Raw genomic sequence first — 17867 nt, 5'->3', positions numbered from 1 at the left:
TCCTCGCTCTCCTCCTCATCCTCACACCATGAGCACGATGGCCCACGCCCCCAGGTCCCCTTCACATTCTGGGGAAAGCAGGTTGGATGCAGTGAACGGGAATGGAGGCAGGTAGCAAATGCGGCATGGAGATGGGTTCCTTCCAAGCAGGGGACCGGGGACATTGTCACCCTGGCCAAGGGGCTGCTGATGAGGCTGGGACAGCTTCCTAGGATTCCAAGGCTGAGGGGGAAGTGTCTGGGAGGGGTGCTCTGGCACGGCCATCTTCCTGGGGTTTGGTATGCAGGGAAAGGTAAGGGCTGCCCGTGGCTCGGGGGCAGCTGCCATGAGGACTCAGGACTGGGGAGGGCAGCTGGGGCACACTATCGCCTCAGAACAGTAGATACAATGGTGGGCAAGCTGGGGAGCTTCAGGAGCACCCATCCCACTGGCAATATGGCTTCATCCCTTACCTTGGGAACTGCTTTCCTCCCTAAGCCCTAGGCAGGCCTAACCCCAGGGGAAGGAGCCTGTGTGGGTGGCTCTCCTAGCGGTCATGGGACCCCTGCCTCTGGCTCCTTATTCCCAAGGCTCCCCAGAGTCTCTAGTGACCCCCCTGGCATCTTGTTTCCAAGCCTCAGCTCATTAGACGTCCTTAACTGCATCCCCGCCAAGGCTGCACAACCGCCCTCTCTGGGGTGACTGGCGTGCGGCCTGCAGGGGAGCCTTGGGTCCATGCTAAGGTCTGCTGCTTTCCTCCAGGCTGTACTGACTGCAGTCTCCAGATGGGCAGGGAGTGGCATTACAGGACAACAGTGCTGTCGCTCCACTGAGGACTCTGGAGAGACCCCCATCCCAGCGCTGGTGGAGGCGGCCCGCCCTGCCCGCCCGGCCCAGGTCCAGGTCCAGGTCCGGTTTTACCTTTTCTGCTTGGCTGAGCTCCTCCTTACTCCTTAGCCTATCCCTGTGGGGGGGATCTGGGCCCAGACCCTCGTCTTCTAACAACTGCGCGTTCATGGTCAAGAGCCAAGCGGCCGTGCGGTCCAGGGCATTGGGACTGACGGGTGAAGGGCCCTGCGATGAAACACAGCTGTGAGGGGCCGAAAGAGGCAGAGATGTAAGGCAGGGACGGCCACTAGGGAGCCACTGGTGGGAAGGGAGAGGCCCTCTGCTGTCGGGGTGCCTCCTCAAGGACATGAGACTTCTAGACAGCAGCCAGAGCCAGATGAAAGCCCCGGTGGGCTCAGAGCTGTGGCATCTGCTACCAACAGGTGCTGGGGCAGTCTGGCTAAGAGGTGGGCACCCTACTGCACATCAGTCTGTCTTGCTGAAGCCTGTGGGTGGCAGGGGTGGGCCACCCTCCTGGTAGGTAGCTATGTCAGGAGTAGGCTCTGCCTAGGAGAGTGCCAGTGCTTCAGGAAGTGAGGCCAGAGCGGGACAGGTGGCCTTGGGGTTTGGGAAGAACTCACAAGCACGGACTAGAGATGACTAGAAACAGTCCGTGTCCCTGCCTGGCCTATCCCTGGGGACCTGGGAAAGGAGTCTGGCTTTGCTTACGACTTGGGGTCCCGAATCCAGAAAAAGGAGTTCGTATGGTGGGCCAGTGGATGGGGTGGGGCACAGCCCCATTCAGCATGGGATGGCAGCCGGGTGCGAGTGAGGTGAAATGACCGAGGAAGAGCATGACACACACTGGGACTCCTGACGAGCCCTGTCCACGATGCTGACCTGCTTATGCATGGCGCGGGGCTTCAGCTCTGGGCTGTCTCCCTTGGAGGAGGAGGACTGTTGCCGCAGCCGGGTGCCAGGCCCAGCCCAGTCAGGTGATGCTGAGGCCAGAGTTCCACTTGAGGGTCGTGGGTACTGTAGAGTGCTCAGCAGGGTAGGAGGTGTTCTGCCCCGGGGGGCAGGAGGTGGTGGCGGCGGTGGTGGTGGTGGCTGGTCAATCCTCCGCTGGGGACCGGCACTATTTTGCCTTGGCACAGTGGGCTGCCCACCCTTCTCAGTCAGTGACATCTGCCTCCGTGCCAGCTCCCCAGGCCGCCTTGGCAGCTCCTCTGCAGCAGTGCTGAAACTTCCGAGTTTGGCCGCGGCTGCCAGCTCTTCACTATTGCTGTGAGAGCTCAGGGAGCTGTGGCCCTCAGAGCCCGAGTCACCAAGGCCACGGGGTGACAGCGGCAGGCCAGCCGCCATCTGGTACACAGGATTCTGGAAGGACAGTGGGGCCAACAACTGGGGCCGGCCTGGTGCCCCCTCGGAGGTACCCGGTGTGGCTGGTGTTGGCACTGCCCGTCGTACTGTGGCCAATCCTGCCAGGCTCACTGGGGCTGCCCGGGCTGGCCATCCAGCCACCAGCTGAGTCGCGGGCACCTGCCCGTCAGCGGGCAGGGCATCGGGGCCCACTGGGGAACCGGCCTCCCCATCCAGCGTGCGGGTGTCCTGGAGGTCCACCATGGACAGGCTCTTGCTGCCGTTGGCCATCTGCATGTCAGGCTCGTTGGCTTCTGAGTAGCTTGAGCTGCGGGCCGGTGAAGGCTGGACCCCGGAGGACCTTGTGACAAAAAACAAGTCCTTGTTTTCGGGGGTTGGAGACGGTAACCGGGTGAAATCTATCAGACTGCAGGGAGACAAGCACACACAGGGAAAGAAGGGGAGAAGAACGGTGAGTCCAGATCGTGGTCCCGAACCGACAGCACCGCCGCCTGCAGGCCTGGCAGCCTCAGGCTGCACACATGGCTGGGGCTCAGAGCCCCAGGGTCACTGGGGAGGTGGCTGGTCCAACAGAACTGCTCTTTAGGGACCAGCTCTGCAGGTGCATCTTGGGACAATGACTGTCAGGGTCTAGAAGTGGCCCATGGTTAAACCTAAGCCCATAGCTTGGTGTCTCTCTGTTATCCTGGTTTCTGAATTGTCTCATCGTTTTCAGAGTTCCTGGGGCTCCCTCTGCCCCCCTTCTGTTCCTAGCCAGCCTGGTAACTCTAGTGGGGGCCTAGTGAAACCTCCCCTGCCCTGCCTCCTTATGCCACCTTTTCTGAGTGGCAGGCGGGGGCTGACATTCCTGGCAAAGACAGGGTATCAGAGGAGCTGTTAAGGGCATAAGACAAGCAGGCAGGTCTGAATCTGTGCTGCAGGTCATAGCTTCCCTGACTTCACAGCAATCCACCTGCCTCTGCCTCCCAAGGACTGGCATCAAAGGCATGAGGTGCCACGTGCAGCAAGAAGGGGCATTCTAAGCAGCACAGGTCCCGAGGTAATGTCAGGGACTGGGCTCAGTAATTACCCTAAACACAGGCTTTCTCAGCTATGCTGGGGGTCAACTTTGAACCCAAGAATGTCTTTCCCAGAAGTGCATCTTCTCCAGAAAGCATAAGCAGTCCTCCTCCAAGAAGCCTGCTCTGGTTTACCGCAAATGGCGGCTCATCTCCCAGGCTTGTTCCACGCACTGTGGCTCCCACCAGGCTTCCCGTGGGTGCGTGTATGGGCATCATTTCCTTCCTGAAGCACAGCGGGGCTGCGCCTGGGCTGCATGCATGCCCTGCCCCACCCATGACAGTTGGCAGCTCTTACCCAGAGAGATCATTCTCAATGACCATCTTCTGAAGCCCAGCTGAGACGCTGCTGCTGCCAGAGCCTGGTGTGGAGGCCAGGTCATTGGTGCCAGGGAGCTGCCCACTGCCTGGAGTGCTCAGTGCCGTGTGGACATCCCTCAGGATACGAGGCAGAGGTCCCAGCTTGGACACAATGCTCTGCAAAAATGCAAACAGGCAGTTGTCACCTATGTCATAGAAATGCAGAGCCCTGACTCCCACTGATCGGACCCAGCAAGTCTGGGGAAGTGCTGCAGATCTGCCTATCACAGACCCAATCTTTCAGCCTACACTCCCTAAACAAGAGGCATCTATGACAGCCCCTCAAGCTACCTACTTTATCAAGGGGTGGGCTTGAGCCTGTGGATAGAGGCCAGATACAGAGCGGATGCAAGGTGCTAGCCCAAGAGAGGAAGGCCTAGCACCTTCTAAACCTCCGTGTCACAGCACAGATGTGTAGAGGATTCTGGCTGAGCTGAAGGAGTGGACACTACCATGCAGTGGAAAGTCCTGCCGTGGGGACAACAGTTCCATTTCAATTCCTGTCACACCCTATCACTTGTGTGATGACACCGATCATTTTCTGTACTTCCTGCCTGGTTCTGAGACCTATGGGACAGTGACCAGCATACTGGCTCGGGAATGGAGGGAGGGAGGAAGCCATGAGCAAAACTGCATCCCTGCACCCTCAACAGCAAGAGTGCCAGCGAGAGGCTGGTCTCCAGTCGTCAGTGGGCGGGATCTGCACTGTTCCCACTACATCAAATCCCACTGCCTTAAAAGGCCCGAGGTAGTGCTGAGTAACGTGACGCAGGAAGACACCTACAGTGTGGATGAGGGGGATAATGACCGTGTAAGTTCTCACTGGAAAACAAACTGAAAAACAGAGACCTGCGTGTACTCATGCCTAAGTGTGAGGATGTGTCTACAAGACACATGACAAAGCAATCATCTCCAGGATGGACAAGAGGCAGGGACCATCCCCAGCTCGGCAATCATACTTTTGTAAAGTGATCCCCTAGTGCCCTGGAAAGCAAGGCGAATTAAGTGGTTCCTGGCGGGATACAGTGGGCTACAGCCACTGGAGATCAACAGGACTCCAGCTTAGGGAAGGGGTTCTTGGGCCAGGTAACTGAAACCTTTTTCTTTTCTTTCCTGAATTTGGGATCAAACTCGGGGCCTTGCACATGCCAGATCACCTGCTCCTGAGCTATAGGCTCTTGCTCTAGAGGTGGGTTCCCAAGTCTGACGTGTGCAGGATCCTCAGTATCCTTTTCTTCTCAGTAGAGCAACTAAGCAGCGCCCTTTCCCCTCCCACTTAGGTAAGGAGTGAACACTCACTGGCGAACTGGGCTATCAGAGCTCAGCACACAGGTGCAGACCTGGACCCAGGACCCAGAGCAAACAGCTCTGCCCAGTGCTGGGGAAAGAATATCCAGAGAGAGCACCACTATAAGCCAATCTGTCACGCAGATGAGCCCTCCAAGCTAGCAGACACACCATCTAACCCAGACAACAGGCACCTGATCAAGCTGGCTGACAGCTTCCCAGAGCAGGGCGTGCAGGCTGGAGAGCTCCCGGCCCAGGTCTATGTAGCCCTCGAAGCCTGCTGTGTTAGAAAGGGTCTCAGGGTTGGAGATCTCCAACAGGAAGCGCTGCATATTGGTCCACTCGTGCTCCAGAAACTGGTTCATGAATGACATGTATTCCTCTTTGCTGCCAAACCTGGACAGAAAAGGGCAGCTAAGGTGAGGCCCCTTACCCGAGTAAGATCTCACCTTCCTCACATGGCTGCTGCCAATCAAGATTCTGAGTCGATAGGGCCTTCTTCGCAGAGCCAAGACCATACTACCCTTTCCAGAACTAAGGTCACTAGAGTTTTCTGTTTCCTCTAACCCTGTCCCTTACGGGGCCCACCTCTTTTCCTCCAGATTAGAAAGCCCACTTCACAGGTCAATTTCAGATCTGAACTTGGTAGAATCATCAGGGACACCCTTAAGCCCGGTCCCCTCCTCCAAATTTCCCTTTCTCAGGTGAAGAGACCATCATCCATGGACAAGTCAGAGGCTTGGCAGTGGTGTCGACTTCCCTTCTTCATCTCCAAATGAAAAGGCCTGCAGACCTGATCTTCTAGTCACCTACTATCTGTCCTGGACCACCGCCTCCTGTCCCCAGTGCCTATCGTTTTCACCTGAAGCCTGGCTATAGCCTCCCTCAGTCTCTCCTTACCAGTTATACCTTGTACAGTGGAGGTCCTTTCAGGACCCAGAGTAAGGGCCATGCTGTGCGGTCCATCTCTGTACCATGTGCCTTCAGGTCCCTGCAGCCCTCGTGAGGTACGTCCTGTCTCTCCTAGTGAGTCTCTCCTCGTGAGGTACTTCCTGTCTCTCCTGTCTCTCCTAGAGACCAGGCCCTCAGGCCAGCCTCGGATCCTGTCTGAGCTAGATGACTGGCCTTCCTGTCTTTTCTCCCCACAAGCCTTTGCTCTCCTGAGACTCTGGCATTCACCGTGACCCCACCCATCTCTCTCCTGGACTTGCCTCCCGCCTGACTCATGTCTACAGTCAGGGCCCAGCTCAGACAGACCTAGGAAAGAGCGCAACCTACAACTGTGAATTAATGACAAGATTACCCAGCCCTGCCACCTTATCTACACTGTCTAAGTCCAGGGGCTTAGAGAGCTGGCCCGGTGGCTGAGAGTACTTGCTGCCCCTGCAGATGACCCAGATTCAATCTCCAGCTCCAACATGGTACTTCTCAGCCGTCCCTAATGGAGTTTCTGGGAATCTGATGCCCTCTTCTGATCTCTGTGGGCACCAGGCACTCATGTGGTATACAGACATACATGCAGGCAAAAACTCACACATAAAACAATTAAATCCTTAAAAAAGAAAGGGAAAAAAAAAGAACTTTAAGCAGCCCAAACTACCAGAAGCGCATTATAGGCCACCATCTTGGCAGCATTAGCCCAAGTGCCCAGCTACATAGGAAATCAGCCGTTCACTGCAAAGTAGAGCTTGGTGCTAAGACACATAAGAATCCTTATGGCATGTTATGTTAATTCAAAAAAGCAGAAGGGAAAACTATCTTGTCTTCCCACCTCTGAAATCCAAAGAAGCATACCAAAACGGTACTGCCCCAAGGGAGGGGGCTGTGGGGGAGGCTTTATTCTGAAATGGTAAGTGGCCGTGGGAAGACTGAGGGGACAGGGACAAAGCCAAGGCCTACTTGCACTAAGCCCAAGTTTCTGTCCCTGTGTACTTTAATTCCACAGGACGCAACACTCACTTGGCAAAGTTGGCCAGGTTCTGGGTGACTTTGGCAATGAGCGTGAGGGTGCGAGCCGTGCGGTCATCAGGATACTCCTGAAGCAGGTTGAAGAGCGAGGGTGACATGATGGCAGGGCACAGGAAGCGAAGGAACAGGGAGGCGCTGATGAGCCGCTCACTGATATCCGGCCGGCCTCGGCTGCTGCACTCCTGCCGCCACGAGGCGAACACCTCCTTCAGCTCCCGAGGGAAGACACTGCACAGAACAGATGGGCCTGTTCTGAGTCCCAGAGAACCGAGTTCCAACACCAGCTCCACGCTAATGCTGAAGGAGCTCAGGGCTCTGTAACCAAGCAGGATGACCATCTACTAGGCAGATGTCTGCTGGGCGGTGCTGCCGCGCAATCGCAGACACTCGGGAAACAGCCAGCACAGGTACGCTGCTCAACAGCCAGGGTAGACTCTGAAGGGCCCAAGTGTACTAGGCATGGAGGCTTGTGGAACTGGCTCCACTCCAAGATCAGTAGCAAGAATGACACTACAATAGTGTCATCTTCCCCAGGGGAAACACATCTTTCTGCTCCAACAACAGGCTTCTGGGTCTAGAGGCATGAAGAAAACCACAGGGCAGACATATTGTTCCCTGGCCTCCCAGTTCTGGCTATCAAGCCTCCTCCATCCCTCTGCCTGAATGATAGGAATCTAGGATTTCCTTCCACAGAACTCATGATGACTGAGCAGGGGAGTATCCCCAGCCAGTGAGAACAGTCTGTCATGGGCTAGCTGCAGAGAGAAATAAAACCTTTCCTGGGGTGACAGTCAGGAAGGCACTAGCCGGGAGATTCTGGCTCCACAGAGGAGCTCCTTTAGGCGGCTCTCCTGCCTTCCGCCCTGGGCACACCAGACCCCTGCTCCTTGGACCTCATCTACTGCTGCTCTGTCCTGAGCTGACAGGCAGCACATGTGGCAGTAAGTGAGGCGGAATCAGCAAGGCTGCCTAGCAACATGGGGTAGGCAGTCCTCAGGCCTGGTATTTGAGCCAGGTGATATCTACTGTTGCTCATGTTCAGGAGAGAAGTCTTCCAGATGACAGAAGGAAGAAACAGACTCCTATCCACAGAAGGGCTTCCAATGGAATGGAGGGCAAAGGCTGAAAATTCAGCTTAGCAGGGAGATGACGGTGTGTCCCTAGGGCGCTCAAGACTCTGCAGTTGTCCCCTTCCCCCAGAGGAGCAGCTCATGCAACACAAGCTGAAGGACCAGAACAAGTGGGCACCACCACAAGCTCTGGCCACTGTTCACCTAGTAGGCCTGCCTTTGTCCCTCCATTGGGAACAGCAAACACTTCCTCTGTCAACTCTGAGCTGGTGCTCCTGGCCGCAAGGATATGGACCATTAGGTGACATGAAGGGTTCCACACAGGCAGGTATAAACCTTAGGGCCAGACTATGTACAACCAAAGGAGATGGTGTGAGAGAAAGAACCAGACACATGGAGATATGGCTTTGGAGTGGCTCAGTCAGGACGAACATAGCTCTGAGCCAAGATGACGGTACAGGTACCTGGGTAGCTTTTCTCATGTGAATACAAACCCAGCACTGCGGCTGGCAGCAAGGCCTACAGGGACAGGCCCACGAATGCTAACCAGCACCAGGCCAGCACCAGGCCAGCAAGGTGTTACAAATGCACCTCAGCAGCAAGCAGGTGCCTAAGAAACTGGCCTTAAGAGAAGTTTCCCAGGGATAGATCCCAGCCCCAACTGTGGCCCCAATATAAGTAGCTCATTTCTACTGTAAATCCACCCCATTCTTCTTTGTTCCCTGTTAGTCAGACGACTAGCTAGTGCTCGCTTAGGCATTCATACACAGCCCTGCTCAAGCGATTCAAGTGATCCCGGGGCAGACAGACAGGTAGGGAGCCGGGAGCAGGTACCAGGACAACAGGGCGCTCTCTCTCTCTCTCTCTCTCTCTCTCTCTCTCTCTCTCTCTCTCTCTCCCCACACACACACACCTTACAGTTATTCTTGAGTATTTTCTTATATTTAAGAACTCAAAAAGGGGTGTGACAGGAACCTGGCCGTCCAGCAACTCAGTGGAGTCAGATGCTAGTACCCAGGGCAAGAGTAGGGCTATCTTGACAAAAAAGACAGTCAAGATGGGAAGGCTTAGGCCCCTAAAGGAGCACACAGCTCCCACCAAGCACACTCACCAATAGGAGTTGATGATCTTGCAGAAGGCCAGCTCGCAGCACATCTTGAGGTTACCCTGGTGCTCAGGGAGGTCAGCGGCTGAGCACTTGCTCGGGTCCACTTCACAATTTTCGTCTGACTCATACAGAGCTTTGATGAACTCCCCTGTGGTCGGGTGAGCACGGAGAGGGACGTGAGGGTCTGATGAGCATTGCCCAGCCCTCGCCACCTGCTGGCCCCATAATGTCCCCACTACCTAGTGCATCCTGCAGGTACTTCTGGCCCACAAGTTTGAGGTATTCCTCGATGGCCTTGGTGGCCAATGTGTTCTCCCGGAAGATAAGGTGCTCATTGTCCCCACAGCGGTCCACCTCTGACATCATCAGGTCTGTTAGAAAGTCCTAGGGAGGCAGAAAGGGAGCACAGTGGGGCCTGAGCTGAGATAGGGAGCTGGCAGCGCCATCACTGTCCTTGCTGCTGGACACCCTGGGCTGACTGCGAGGGCAGACTGCGAGCAGCACCACACCACAGGAAAACACTGGCAGAGGGCCTCAGCCGCACCTTTCCCTTGGCTGTGGTACCTGACAGGATGGTAGGTAATTCCCTTCCTCTGAAGCCCAGAATCTGTTCAGTAGGAGATGAGGCCCAGCAGCCCAGCATGAGCCAGGGTTTCTGGAGCCCTCGAAACTCCTCACTTCAATGTCCCCGACTTCTGAGGATCCTTTGAAACACAGAATTAAGACCCTGATCGAGGAGGCCTGACTGGCTAACAAAAGGAAGGACCGAGAGCTGGGTGGGTCCAAGAGGAAGCTGTGGTTGGACCCCTGGATCACATCCTGGAAATACAATGAGCAGAGGTGAGGCCCCTGTCCCTGAAGTAGCACCATGACTTCTCTTCTTCCTGAAGTGTGTGACAGGCTCTGGACCTCGGCACTGGGCTAAGAATGAATCCTAAGAGGTGGGGAGCAGAAGAGAGGAAACAAGACAAAGGGCGGAGAAACAGCCCAAGGCCCACAACTACACGGGGCCAGGTACGGCCTCCATGATCACAGAAAGTTCACTGAGAGGGGGGTCCTAGGATGGGAACTGGAAAAGTGCCCAGCCTAGACAAACAGGACCTCAAGAGAGGGCAGGAGGTGTCAGGACTCAGGTCTTAGACCCTTAGAGTGTGACTACATTGGGAGGGCAGAGTCCCTCACTGAACAAATAGTCTCCAGCATGAGTTCTATCTGGCTCAAGAATGCACCTCTAGCTCTAGATGGTTCCCGAGACAATAACCCAGAGACATCAGTTACTTCCTGCCCCTTCGTCCTCTGTATGCCTCTGGCCACTTCACACATCAGCAGCTTCCCAAGCCACAGCAGCCCTTTGGACTAGGAGCTAAGAAGACTCAGCAGCAGGGAGGTTAAACCTTCCAGCTTACTCTCTCCAGACTCCCCAGAATCTCTACCCCACGACACCAGCAAATCAAAGCCCGGCTGCATGGGCTGGAGAGCTAGTTCAGCAACTAAGGGCACTGGCTGCTTTTCAGATCCAGCTTTGATTCCCAGCACCCACATGGTGGCTCACAATCGCCTGAAACTCTAGTCCCTGGCCTCCAAAGCTCTCTTCTGACCTCTGTGGGAAGCAGGCATGTATGTGGTACAGACATACATGCAGGCGAAGCAAAGCACCTGTGCATAGAGAATAAAAAAACAATGTCAAAACCAGACTACACCAACAACAGAAACCATGCAGTACTTCAAGAGTCGGCCTAGCTGGCAACCAACTCAGCCAGCCTGAAGGCAGACACATAGGGAAGACGGGCCTGACGACATGGAGGGAGGCAACTCTCTCCCTAAGGAAGTCCTTTTCCCTCCCTGTCCTCCTGCAGGGCCAGTCAGTCCAGCAGGCAATGAAGATGCAGAGGACGGGGGCTTCCAACCATGGCCTCCCCCGCCAGGGCCTCTAGAAAGAGGTTAAGAGTTGATCAAGGGCTCATGGAGTCTTAGACTCTGAGCTCTGCCCCCTGAGTGTCCAAACCCAGTTCCCTTCTTGGGCCTCCCTGACTACAACAGGCTGAGGGCTCAGGACGTTATCTCAGGGTGTCCCCACGCCCATCCTCATACAGCCTTCCATCTCAGACTACATCACTCCCTGGCTTGTTACCTCAAGACTACCACAATGCAGGGACTAGGACAGCTTACATACTTTTCCCTGACCCTTTGGGGACAGCAATCCCCAGGGGACCATGGTGGGAACTGGGAAGTATCTCATCACATCAGCAAAGCCTATTAGAACCATGCTACTGAAACAGTGTGCCTCCTGGAGACATTCTGTTCTCTAAACCAGTGAGGTGGAGCCGAGGTGTGTCCTTCCTGGACCATGTTCAAGAGCAGCAGGAACTGGGTCCCTCTGGCTCTGAAGCAGAGCCCAACTGCACAGCTCTCTGATCCGTTTCTACAAGGCACCAGGGCCATGCCTGGCTGTGTACACTCAGGAAGTGTTCGTGCACATGCACCTGTGTGTAAAAGCTACGTGTGAAGGGTTTGGGTTCACACGCTGGAAGAGCCCAGGTACACGCCAGCGTGTGCACAGCAGGGGAGCACTTGCACTGCTAGTTCTGGTCCATTCACTGCGCAGTATGCCTTCAGGGCTCAGCACTGCCACTGGGAGAGTACAAAGTTGCCCCAACTCACGGCTCAGTTTTAGGGAGCCCATGTGGCTGAAATGGGTATACGCAAGTCCTCCAAAATGAAGCAGCTTAGATCAAGGACACAGACCCTTCCTGCGTAGACTACCCAGGCTTCTGCACTGGGGTGGGCGCCACACTCACCTTCACCTTGCCGGTGCTCTGCAGGATATGCACCAGGGCCGACGCCATCTCCTCCTTGGTCTTGGCACTGAGAATGGGCTCAAGGGCTGCACACAGCCCCAAGTAGTGGTTCGTGATGTGCTCAGCAAACTCCTTGTACATCTCCATAGGCAGGATGGTGATGGTCTGGTAGCGGGCCTTGATTCGGATCATGGGCCCAGGGCCTTTGCCGCCCTTGGGATTGGGTGTCACCACTGGGTACCACTTCTCCACAAACTGCCGCCCAGCCACAGAGGCGGCAGGCAGGCTCACCAGGCCTAGGTAGCTGTTGCGTTCCTTCTTCTTCTTCTTGTCAGTCTCCCGGTACAGGTGGACAGTGACTGTGCGCAGAGGCGGCAGGTTGTGGAACTCAAAGTGCTCTCCCCAGAAGACATTGTCCGTCTTGAGCTTGCCCGTGGTACGGGCGTACAGTACATCGTCCAGGCACAGTTCACACAGATACTTCTTCTTGGCCGGCAGATCCTTGGCCTCAATCACCCATAGTTTCAGGATATGCTCCACACGCCGGCTGTTGTCCTGCATAAGAGGAGTCTGGGGTGGTCAGTTGGGGTTGTTACCTATCTACCTGGCCAGCCCCGAGCCTAGGATTCCTCCAAAATCCAGGAGGAACTGAGTGGTGAGGTGTATGGGTAAGGACAGGGCAGACACCCTGGATATGGCTTCGACTAGTCTGCCCTACTGAGCACAGCTAGCTCACCAACCTAAGTCCCCTGGGCCCAGGCTTGCTCTCCCAGAAAGCAGTACTAGAGTAGCCCTGGCTCCAAGTGAGGAGGGAAGGAAGCCAGCACAGTGCTTCCCCATACAAGCTGTGGCACCAGTTCCTCAGTCTCCTGGTCCACGAGGCAACTTTAGAGATGACTGCTGCTAAGACCCCTTTTTTAGTGGTGTCATGGTAACCAGAACTTGACTTAGACCTACAGGTCATCTGGGAAGATAAGACACAGGAACCCTAGCAGCTTGGACTGCAGCCAGGGCCCCAAGCAGACAGGGACAGTAGAATGTAAGAGGACACAAGGGGCACCATGGGGAGAAGGGTATGAATGTGACTTCTAAAGAGAAGCCCAGCTGTGGAAGAAGTACCTAACAGCTGTCACAGCTCAGCAACTCCAGTTTGTCCCAGGTCCACTTGCCCTGCCCCGACGCAGGAGTCGTGCCTGTCCCCTGGCATCGGGCTCTCACCTCCCCTTTCCTGCTCCATAGGAGTGGGTACAGGCCTACCTTGTTGGGGTGCACTGCTCGCCTCAGGTTCTCCATCCACTTATCTCGCTCAGCAGCTGACCGGCAGGAAAAACACTTACTTCCTGATGATGTTGTCACCTGTCAAACAAGATGGTGTTGGAGGAGAAGGGACCACACCGAGGCTGGACGCTATGGAATGCACGAGGCCACCATGACTGCATAGCAGCCGTGGGAAGAGGCAAGGAGGAGCTGCCAGACACCTCACGATCCACAGAGGGCACACTGGACCCCACTGTGTCCCAGCAGGTCAGCGGTGGGAAGTCGAGAGGCTTCTGCCATGGGCTTGGGCCTGCTTCCTCACCCGAGAGACAGAATCGGTGCCTGCTAGAGTCACAGTGCACACGTGCCCAAGCAGTCTCCTAGGATGGACCACAGGCTCCCAGGAGATAAGCAAGGGTCAGGTTTGTCTTAAACGGACCCCTCCTGGGGTTTTCTTCTCTCCATCAACAGTGACCACATCAGAGAAAGCTAGTAAGTGCCAGTCTAGAGAAGAGAGGGCTGACCTTCGCCCTCCCTCCCCTGCTGGTGTGAATCCTGCTCGCTTCCTAGTTGTAACCCCAATGTTTTCCTAGTGGGAAGAACTTGGCCAGAATTGCCCCCACTGACCAGGCTGCTCCTAGTAAAATGCAGGCAGAGCCACATCCAGGCATTAGAAGGCGCGATCATTCTGTAGCAGCCTTTGCTGAGACAAGAAGGTAGACCCCAACCCTCTCAACCTGCCCCAGATACGGACACTTGAATCCAGAGCCAGTCTGACTTAGCTGGAGTCTTTTTTAAAAAAATTCATTTATTTTTATTTAAATGAGTATACTGCAGCTGTCCTGAGACACACACCAGAAGATTGAATTCCATTACTGATGGTTGTGAGCCACCATGTGGTTGCTGGGAACTGAGCTCAGGACCTCTGGAAGAGCAGTCAGTGCTCTTAGCTGCTGAGGCATTTCTGCAGCCCTTGGCCTGAGTCTTAACCCAGAAGAATACAGGGGTACAAAACATGGTAGATGCCAAGAGGATGCCATATTAGAGCCCACTGGGCTGTCATTACTAGGTTCTTTCCTCTCCCAGAGGGTCCCCTCAAAATATGATTATTGGGGGTGAGGACAGTATGTAACTTGGAGCAAATTCTAGACTATTCCCAAAAACCGGTGTCCTGCCAGGGTCCTAGAGCATGCCAGGGGTCTGCAGAGCAAGCCTGGCCGATTTGAGCAGGCAGAGCTGGGGTAGACACCCACCTCGAAGCAGTAGTCCTGACCCAGGATGCTGCTGTGAACAGGCTTGATAACCACCTCCTCCTCCATGCTGAGGTCCAGGGCCTCCACTGCGCTGCTGGGGCTGAGCAGGGACTCGTGTGATCGAGACTCCTTCAGCCTTGGCATCAGATGGGACCTGAGGAGGCAGACAACAGGGATGTCGTCACACAGGTCCTGCGGAATACCTGCATCATACAAGCTTCCATCTGTCCCTTTGTCTTGCCTTTGCCTCCAGTGCTCCCAGAAAAACCCTTCCTCCCAACCCCCACACCCGGTCTTGCGACAGACAAGTCCAGAGGTCCTTTACCCTCCACACTGCAGCCTGAGTACGGCATTCCTTTGCCAGAGAGCAAGCTGTCGAGGATTCTGTGTCTACTTGGGTTAGGGCACGATCTGGCCAGGCTCTAAAGTGGCCCCACAAAACCTTTGGCCCCACAGCAAGAGCTGTGACCTTGTAGTCTTCCAGGGCCTTTCATGCCCCGCCCTCTGCCCCGGCCTTTGTCACTACCAGCAAAGCCCTTTCTCACACACTGCCCCAGCCTGCCAGCCCCACACCAGGCAGCGGAGCTCCCATTGCCTCTGGGTAGCAAGGACTTCAGTGTTCTATGCAGCACCAGGAACACTGACTCTAGGTTGAGGTCTCTATACCATGGGTTTTGAGATCTAAGTTATGGTCAGGGAGTCCCAAGACAGGCCTTGACACCAGACACAAAAATACCACCTGGTAACAGATAAAGATAGGCTAGACTGGCTCTGCTAGGCCTGGCCCTAGAAATGCTGTATATCTCTTATGCAGCCCCAAGTAAGTCATCTCCACTTCCCCAGACTCTTGCATGAAGAGCCATCCAAGCAACCCCAGGAGACCCAGAGCCTCTCCAACCAGTAAAATGGTGGTCTCCTGAGGGCACGGAAGAGATGGGCAGACCCAGAAGGGAGCCCAGGCAGGTTAAAGTTGGCCAGAGCCCAGTCCATTCTCCCTCAGCGCTCCCCTGGGGTGTGTGGCCTGGCCAGGCCCACTGGCTGCACACAGTGAGTCTGCCTGGATCAGCCTGCCATGCCCACCACCCAGGACCACAGGGTGCCAGGCTCCTGCAGCCCACCAGCATGCACCTGAGAAGGCAACGGGCTCGGGAAGGGAATGGGCATTTGTTCTGCCCTGGACCCAATGGCTCCATCTGTCACCCTCTCCTGGGATGTCCCATATTACAAAGGTGAACCATGATTCACCTGCCCTGCTATACAGCTCTCACTGTTTAGACCTGAATCCTGCCTCCAACCCCACCCCAGCACTCGCCACTGCTGTAAGTAAGCAGCCAACCTCACAAACCACCTGCCCTTGTAACGCCTAACTGAGGAAGATACTCTGTCTCAGATGCCGCGCGCCTAAGTCAGAGCCAAGACCCAAAGGTTAGGGTTTGGGTTTACCAGCCCCTTTGGTTTGACAGGCAGGTTGTAAAGCAGTAGGTGCTTTCTGACTCAGCTGGGAGCCAGATACGATGATGAGGAGCCCGGTCAAGAAAGGGGAGGAGCAAGGGCTGGAGACATGGCTTAGCCATTAAGAGCATCAACTGTTCTCCTGAAGGTCCTGAGTTCAAATCCCAGCAGTCACATGGTGGCTCAACCATCTGTAACAAGATCTGATGCCCTCTTCTGGGGTGTCTAAAGACAGCTACAGTGTACTTACATATAATAAATAAATACATCTTTAAAAAAAGAAAAAGAAAAAGGGAAAGAAAAGAAAAGGGGGGATCTGGAGAGCTGGGATCACCCTCCGGAGCCTGAGGCATGACTTAGCACCCTGTGCCTGCTAAAATGAACCTAGAGCCCGAGGAGCCCAACAGGCCAGCCTCCAAACAAGCAGGGCTAGACTCAGTGGATGGAGAACCTTTACCTCCCTCTCTCTCTTCTTCCCTGTGCTGTCCCAAACATACTCCAGCCGACTCAGGCCTCCCTGGGACGATTCCTGGGGAAACAGAATGGAAGGGAAGCTCAGGGCCCTTAGGGCTTCTAAACTAGTCCAGCCCAACTGGCTATAGCTGAGCAGTCCTGTCTCCCCATAGGCTGGCTACTCCATGAGGGAAACCTGGAGCAGAGGTTACATCTCCAAGGCCTCCCTGGTCACCTGCTCCTGGGTAGCAGGGCCCGGTTGGTGCTGGCAAGACTCACAGGACCCTACATCTGTACTTCCTTCCCTCCCAGCATGGAGTCAGTCTGCCATCCTCTGCCCTCCAGGTTTCTGACACATACTAATCTCAGGTCTTATTCCATGCAGGCCTAGAAAAAGCTATCTGTTGCAACCCACTAGAGTATACCTGAGGGAAGAGTTGGTAAGGTGAATAGAAACTTAGTGAGAGAAATGGTCATTCGACTATGTCCAGATCCAGCAGGACTGTCTCATGGCATAAGAGCAACCTGTCCAGGCAGCCAGCCCAGCCACATGTCTGCAGCACCTCTGGGCACCTGGCCCAGCAGTCCACGCCAGGTCTATTTCCCCACCATGCCTTCCACGCACACACATAGTGGGGCCCAGGCTGATCAAGAAGTTGACCTGAGTCAGGGAGGAAATTTGCACCCCAAATTACCCTGGCTCCAAGGGGTCAGCCAGTGAGCGGTCACAGCTTCCCGTTGGCAAGCTCAGGTGAAAGGAGACACACAGGCACTGGCCCGCTTGGCTCCCTTTCTACTCCCAGGTGAAGGGTGTTCTTAAATATGCCACACTAGCACAGGTGAAGGGTGTTCTTAAATATGCCGCACTAGCACAGGCCGGACACCCAGCTAGGTCAGCTGCACACGCCCCTACCAAGAGCTTCACCCACCCACCTACTTTACAGGAAAAGGTGGGCTCAGGAAGTTGTCTGACCTGTTAGAGGCTTCCTGCTCACTCCGGTTCTCAGGGCCTCTGGCACTCCCCACTTCTGACTGACCAGGCTGGCTGAAGCCAGGAAGCAGCCAGTTGCGTGGCCATCTAGCTCAGGCTACTGATGACCTCCTTCCCTGACCTCTGTAGCTGATGGAGATCCAAGCCTTAGCAGTCCTTTTGGCAAAGTGACACTAGGGAGGCAGAATGCCTCCAACTGGGACGTCTATTGGGCATCAACTGTGCCTCCAGCTGAACCTGCACCTGAGGACCATCCCCACAGCCCAGGTCTGAACATCTCACAACAACAGGAATATTGTGTGTGTGGTAGTTTGAATATGCTTGGCCCATAGGGAGTAGTACTGGTAAGAGATGTGGTCTTGTTGGAGGAAGTGTGTCACTGTGGGGTGGCCTTTGAAATCCTCCTCCTAGCTGCCTGAGGAAATCAGTCTTCTGTTTGCCTTCAGATCAGGATGTGGATCTCTCATCTCCCTCCAGCACCATGCCTGCCTAGACGCTGCCATGCTTCCCATGATGACAGACTGAACCTGTGAACCTGTAGGCCGGCCCCACTTAAATGTTGTCCTTTATAAGAATTGCCATGGTAATGGTGTCTCTTCACAGCAATAGAAACCCTAAGACA

The 17867-nt window shown here is 55.2% G+C and overlaps 1 protein-coding gene across 9 annotated transcripts in view; it reads right to left on the bottom strand.

Moving 5' to 3' along the window:
• Dab2ip (DAB2 interacting protein) overlaps window positions 1-17867 on the bottom strand; it is a 145041-nt gene that overhangs the window by 8347 nt on the left and 118827 nt on the right. For 6 of the 9 annotated variants that reach the window (XM_052182342.1, XM_052182346.1, XM_052182344.1 and 3 more), the window contains 10 exons: window positions 14350-14503; window positions 13097-13195; window positions 11840-12394; window positions 9281-9425; window positions 9045-9189; window positions 6855-7091; window positions 5090-5291; window positions 3547-3725; window positions 1708-2596; window positions 901-1053 (listed from right to left, as the gene is read on the bottom strand). In XM_052182342.1, the coding sequence (XP_052038302.1) occupies window positions 901-1053; window positions 1708-2596; window positions 3547-3725; window positions 5090-5291; window positions 6855-7091; window positions 9045-9189; window positions 9281-9425; window positions 11840-12394; window positions 13097-13195; window positions 14350-14503 (2758 nt within the window). Of the gene's footprint in view, window positions 1-900; window positions 1054-1707; window positions 2597-3546; window positions 3726-5089; window positions 5292-6854; window positions 7092-9044; window positions 9190-9280; window positions 9426-11839; window positions 12395-13096; window positions 13196-14349; window positions 14504-16258; window positions 16331-17867 lie in introns of all 9 variants that reach the window. The other 3 variants (XM_052182348.1, XM_052182343.1, XM_052182345.1) reach the window with 3 other exon arrangements.

The sequence above is a fragment of the Apodemus sylvaticus genome, chromosome 5 (genome assembly GCF_947179515.1).
Source record: "Apodemus sylvaticus chromosome 5, mApoSyl1.1, whole genome shotgun sequence".
In the NCBI taxonomy this organism is placed as follows: domain Eukaryota; kingdom Metazoa; phylum Chordata; class Mammalia; order Rodentia; family Muridae; genus Apodemus; species Apodemus sylvaticus.
Note: the sequence above shows the minus strand (reverse complement) of the source record. Positions and strands in the feature narration are given on the sequence as shown.